The 6485-nt window shown below is 32.7% G+C and overlaps 1 protein-coding gene across 1 annotated transcript; it reads left to right on the plus strand.

Moving 5' to 3' along the window:
- Positions 1-1070: 1070 nt before the first annotated feature.
- Positions 1071-1754, plus strand: LOC149904411 (uncharacterized). Its single transcript, XM_090107123.1, has one exon. It carries the CDS (start codon positions 1071-1073, stop codon positions 1752-1754), a length of 684 nt encoding a protein of 227 aa, XP_089963249.1.
- Positions 1755-6485: the final 4731 nt, after the last annotated feature.

The raw sequence follows: 6485 nt of genomic DNA on the forward strand, positions 1-6485 counted from the left end.
ACATCCGCGCGGACGGAGTCGCGGGCGGAAGCTAGTCAGAAATAAATATCTTTTGTTTTCATTTGCGTATTTTTCTATTTTATAATTTTTTAACACAAACATTACATTTTTTTATTATATACAAAATTTGTTTATCCGTTTTATTAGTTAAACTGAACAACTTTCACTAAGAAACTTAGGTCGAAAAAAATGTATAGAGCTATGCATTTTGTATAGAAAGCTTATTTTTTTTATATTTCGTCCAAATTTCTTTGTAAAAGTTGATCAGTTATATAAACATGAAGTTGAAGATATCAATAGAAAGTATTCGCAAATTTTGTGTACTGATAAAAAAAATCACCCGGTGTAATTTTCACGAAAATTGTTTCAAATTGTCATTTTTGGTACTTATTACGAATATTAAATTATGCATACGAATGATTTAATTTTTAAAAATTAAGTGGAGCAACTTTCCCTTAGTACATTTGTATTATTTACATATAGGATGACAGGATGCATTTGTTTGCACTACTAGACCAAGCCCTTAAAGTTTCTAGAATTTCAAGATTTTTGCAACCGAGTACCAATACATTCACTCGCAGATTAATTGTCCGCGGACGTATCGCCACTCGCCAATTGACAAATTTAGCGGGCGCGCCTTGGGGCGCGCTATGAATGGTAGCCATAAGCAATAAAAAAAAACTAATATATTCTTCTTAAAATATAAACAAACATCTATTGTTTATTGTTTGATTTCAATTTACTCTATGGATAAAGATGTTTATAGAAAGATCTGTGATAGAAATTATGTTTTGATAGTTGTTGTGTCATTGTGCTATTTTTTGTGAATTTTTCATTTGTATTCAAAAATGTTATTGTATGTTGCAATTATTATGTTGAAATAAATTAACCGGACAAAATAAACAAAAGTAAATATTTCTTACTCCGTCTGATCTGCCTACAAACAATATTTAAACAAGATTCTGTAAATTAACCCTTCGTGTCACCTTGCAATACTATTCTAAAAGATCAGGTTTTTTACAATAAAATACGTTTATTTTATATGATTCTCAATTTTCAGTAATTTCAAGATGTGTCGAACGGTGCACGCGGTCTTGCAAACCGTAATATGCGGTATCCAAATGCTTGTACGTGTCTTTATGACCGTGATTCTCATGTTGGAGAATCTGATTCGAATGATACTGCAGACCCTGTACAACTTCATATCATTCCTTCTCCAAATGGTATCATTGATACCGATTTGCGCAGTGTTCTTGCTTACGGCACGGTTGAAATGTTTTATGTGCGGTGGCGGTGGACCCTGCCCAGTCAACAGGGGAGGCGCCTGCGACTGCATCATGTCCGCTATCGCGATTATCATCCTCTTCTTCATCTTCAGAGCGACGGGCGTTTTAGACAAAATATTCTACAGCCTAGGCTACATCAAAACCCGGAGCACCCAATTGAGATTTGTGCCCACCCCCGGTGATATTACAGAGTGTTCTAGAAATGAAAGCGATTATACAGATGAAACGGATACTACAACTTATTCTGAACCCACCTTCCTATATTATGAAGCCCTGTCAACAGCTGAAACATTAAATGAAAACCCAACTCAGGAGTATCTTTTAGAAGCAGATGCTGAATCAGTATCTGAACCTACAGAGGAAAAGAATACTGTGTTAAGAAATAATTTCTTTTTCCCGAAGCTTTTAGGACGAACTGAAAATCCTAATAGTAACAAGAATTGGACTACAATATTATCTAACTTTTAATTTACCGACTATTGTCACGACAATATAATTTAAATATGTTTGTGTTTAATAAAGTTTATAAATGTGTACCTTTTTCTGTTTTTGTTCTCAATACATATATTCTAGCTGTCCCGGCAAACGTTGTTCTGATTTCTGCCTTACTCTTTAGAGGGATGAAAAATATTCATCCCTCTAAAAGGCAGAAATCAGAGGGAGAATCAGTCAAGCAGCTTTGGAGTTCTATTATTTTATTTTTATTATTTGATTATTGAAGTGAAAACTTCTTTGGCGGCGTTGGGTATAAAATCTTAAACTCGCTTCAGGACACGTGGCCTGATCGAAAAAGCGGACGGACTTTTTTTTTAGCCCTTATATTTCATGCGAAAGACGGATACGATTCCAAAATGTCAAACATGCTGAACGTTAATAATCAAGTTTTCACTTCTGCGGGCACTCCCGGAGTGCAACCCGTCTTTTTTATATCCATAGAATATCTGCGAAGATGGTCTATTTATGTGTAGATTGACGATTGCTTTACATGTTCGTTAACAGCTATGGGTGTGCTATGGGGTCATATAAGTGGTCCATCACTATACTGAACATCATACAACAACATCTGATGATAATGAGAGCTTATTTGTAATAGTTATATAGACACCTACTATAAACATTAGATTATTAATAAGTACGTAGTTATTTAATACATGGTTTTCAGTCGAGTGTCGACAACCATTTAAATGGCATGAAGCCTTCATGAATTCATGATGAAGGTATTCAAAAAATGCTGAATCCATACAGGAAATTCACAGGAAATTAAAAATAATTAAAACAAGTAAACTAAAAATTACATTGTCAACGAAATGTCATTCTAAAATGTAAATTGAAGGAAGTACCATCACCTGCAGTTTTGTAACTATATGAAAATTTTAAAGTATCAAAAAAAATGAAAAACATTAAAATTAAACTAAAAAAAATATATCCGATTTATGATCTGAACTAAAAGCAACTTATAATGTGCTATACGATTTATGTTCCAATAATTTGTGCTCTGCAAATGATATCAAGGGTGTTTATCGCAACTCTGTATGCGATTGAAGATTTAATACGCCTCTCAATTCATACAGTTCATAGTTACATATCGATGATACTGCAATTTTGTTCTCTTTTACCCATGTGCTGCGCGTTCTGCTTCGTTAAACAATGTCTTAAATCTGGAAGTTGTTCCTCAGGCTGTACACCGAAAATGGGCTCATATTGCGTTTACAATGGGGCTATTATTGTTTGTATCATTCTTGTTACAATTATTTTCTACTACACACACTGGATAGAAAGTTTCTTCCTAGACTTGGGCTTACAACCCTGTAAAATATTCAGCAAAATAAAGCAAGATGCCTGCAATTTTGTTGATAAAAAACCTACCAAAAATATTACTGATTCAGCTAAAAAAAATGACAAAAGACAAAGACGTTATACTATATCCAAAAGTAAAATAAAGAGATATCTGGACAAATATAGAGAAATACAGTCCGACGACGAAGATTATTTTTACGATTCGACGAGCAATTCAATACAGGAGGTGGTAAATGATCTAAAAAGCATGAATCTCAAAAATATAGATGTTAAGAATCAGACCACTTTCAAAGAAATTCCGGTAAGATTAAATAATCGTTCGCGAGCAACTTCAACAGTGTCTTTGAATAACACTGATTTCAATTACTCTTTACATTTGAAAGAGTTTCATAAGTATGCCATTATCGAAAAACTTAAAAGGAACAAAATTCTAGGAAAGGGTTTTAAGAATGAACTCTACTTTAACGGAACAACGACGTAAGGAAATTAATGTCCTATGTATAATAACTTGGTTAAAATGTATTTGCTTTTTCATTAAATCGATTTAGAACACAATTGACTTCGTTTCAACTTATCTTCCTTACTAATTAACCTAATCCTGAGACCAAATGAGATCGTCATCAATGATATTATTAGAGCGTATACGCATTATGCGGGTAGCCGCATTGCGGGTAGCCGTCCGGCTGACCGCAAGCACAATTATGTACGTAATATTCATTTCTATGCGCACTGTGCGGTCTGCGGTAGCCGCATCGCAGTGCGCATAGAAATGAATATTACGTACATAATTGTGATTGCGGTCAGCCGGACGGCTACCCGCAATGCGGCTACCCGCATAGTGCGTATACGCTCTTAAAGTCTTAAAACGGGTTCAAATAAACGCAAAAAATCGAAGTTATTACTTATGGTCAGGATGAGAAGTTGGCTTTTCTTATGTAGATGTTCTAGGATATAATATTACGTGATTCATTGGCAATAAAACCATATTTCGTGGAGTACCTATCTAAGTTGGTCATAAAATTAGATATAACAAGACTATATTTTTATGCTTAGCAGGTCAAAAGTACCTACCTATGTGATCTTCACAGGTGATCTTTGTACGTGACACGACATAATCTTTGGAAATAAAAATATCATTAATTTAAGTAAATACTTAAATAACCAGAAGTTTTTAAATTAATTTTCCTATCAATTTCTGGAATTAAACACAATAAAACATACACAAAAACATAATAAAATTACTATTTGTTCTATACCTACCTTATTTTTCAGTGTCAAGAAGCAAAGAAAGTTGTTATTGTCTTTTGTCATAATTTAATCCTAGCGTATTTAGGTTAGGTTATTTAATATGAGTCTATTTTAATATATTTTATTTTAGTATATAATATAGTGTTATGTTGTTGAATCAGCAATCATTAATGGCCATAAATTAGTTTAGTTCATAAATGAAGAAGAATTATTAATACTGTCTTACAATCCCAATAAGTACTTGATACTATTAAAATAAACTTACTATTTCTATTTGGGTATTATGAAGACAAATAATAAGTGAGCAAAACCATTGATTGATGAAATTTTCCATGTAAGATTTTGCTATTTCATAACAATTAGACTTCTAAAGTTCGTTTATTTGAAAATTATATTGAAATGAAAAGTCCTAAACCGCATCGATCACAAAAGAAAAGCAGCAAAATGAAATGCAAATCGCAAATATCGGAAATTAATCCTCTAATCAAAAATAATGAGGCAAGTAATTTTAGGAAGGAGGTAAATATTTCCCAGTTAATGGAGGCTCCAGTAAATAATCATGCAATTAATAGAGATGTATGCACTGCTAGGGAAACAAAGAATACACCACAAATGCAGCAAGAAAGCGGAAAAATGAATACGTTAGTGAAGCCAAAATTAAGCGTTGGAAATAAGGTTAACTGCAAATTAGCTCGGAGGCCAATAAATTATGATTCTGCTCCTGAACAAAGAAAATATAAGGCGGTTCTCTACAAGGATATTTGTATAACAGGTGAAAAAATAAGTATATGGAAAAAAATTAAGTCTGGGCTTCTTTCATCTATTTCTGATTTCAACGTCAAAAGCAATCCTGTTTTGACCCAAATTCCTTCGAAACGCACTACGACATCAATTGAGAAAGTAAAAGATCTTACTTCTTGCAAGCCACAATACGGGCCCTTTTCACAAACTTATTGGAATATGCATTTTAACTGTAAACATTCGCCAAAAGAAAATTGTGATGAATGTCTTAAAAATAAAAAGCCATTTAAACCAATATGTAGAAATAAAAAAGACGAATGCTTTAAATTGCCGTTATTACAGTTTCCTGATGTTTCACAATCTTATTTGTATAAAACAATGTCGCCCGCTACTCAAAGTAAATCTAATGATAAAATATTTCACAAATTACACTGCTCAACATCATGTAAAGACAACAAAAATTCAAAGGGTTTCAAAGTCAATGTAACTAAGAGTAAAAAGGCGATAATTATAAAATCAAAGCAGTCTCTTTGTCAGACAGAAAATACTAGAAAATACGTGAAAGAAAAATACACTCAGGTATGCAATAAGAATCGAATACTTGTACATAAAAAGCATTCAACTGATTCTTGTGATGTAAATGGAAGAAAAAAAGTAGCTGGTGTACAAGCAAGTGTAAAAAAAAGCAATAGTGAAACATGCACGCAAAAATATAACACGAAATGCAAATATAATAATAATATCTCTGAGAAATATTCGAAACGAAGAAATAATGCTAGACGTTTGCAAGGGATAACAATAAAAAATAGAAATAAATTCACTCCAAAGATTATTGAAATCGGATGTGGAGACAGAGTACAAACTATTACGAAAACAAAAGCACAGGAAGACATCACTGAGGAGACATCGTTGATTATGAAAAAAAATACAGTTTATGGACAAGTAAAAAAATTATTTTGCAAATGCCACAAACGATTAGCCGAACCAGCAAAAAAGGATAACACATCATATTGCTCAATTACAAAAGTTTCTTATAGTAAAAAGACACAATGTAATTCATACTCTAAAAAATCTAAAATAACCAAAACCGTATGCATTGGGACACAGTGCAATTTGTTTGAAAAAGGATATATTCACAAGGATTCGAAAGAAATTGTTAGTATTAATAAATCTCATAAGTATTCTCAGAAGCAAAATATAAAAGCTGTTGCCACTCAGTGTATTTTGCTAAAACAGAAGACTTGCAAACAAAACACAAAAACTAAATCTAAAAAATCAATGAGTCGCATAGGGCCGGAATTGCGTGTATGTACGGTAGGAACTCAATATAATAAAATTATAAAAAGACCTCAGGTATGCACGTGTACAAAAGATTTCTTTAAATCAAAGTCGATAGGTAATTGTTGCTGTTAC

The sequence above is a fragment of the Colias eurytheme genome, chromosome 11 (assembly GCF_061535395.1).
Source record: "Colias eurytheme isolate Ceu_HAF_F1 chromosome 11, ilColEury1 Martin Lab GWU primary, whole genome shotgun sequence".
Lineage (NCBI taxonomy): Eukaryota > Metazoa > Arthropoda > Insecta > Lepidoptera > Pieridae > Colias > Colias eurytheme.

Coding starts and splice junctions, on each gene's coding strand:
- LOC149904411 (XM_090107123.1), top strand. CDS start 1,071: ATGTGTCGAACGGTGCACGCGGTCTTGCAAACCGTAATATGCGGTATC.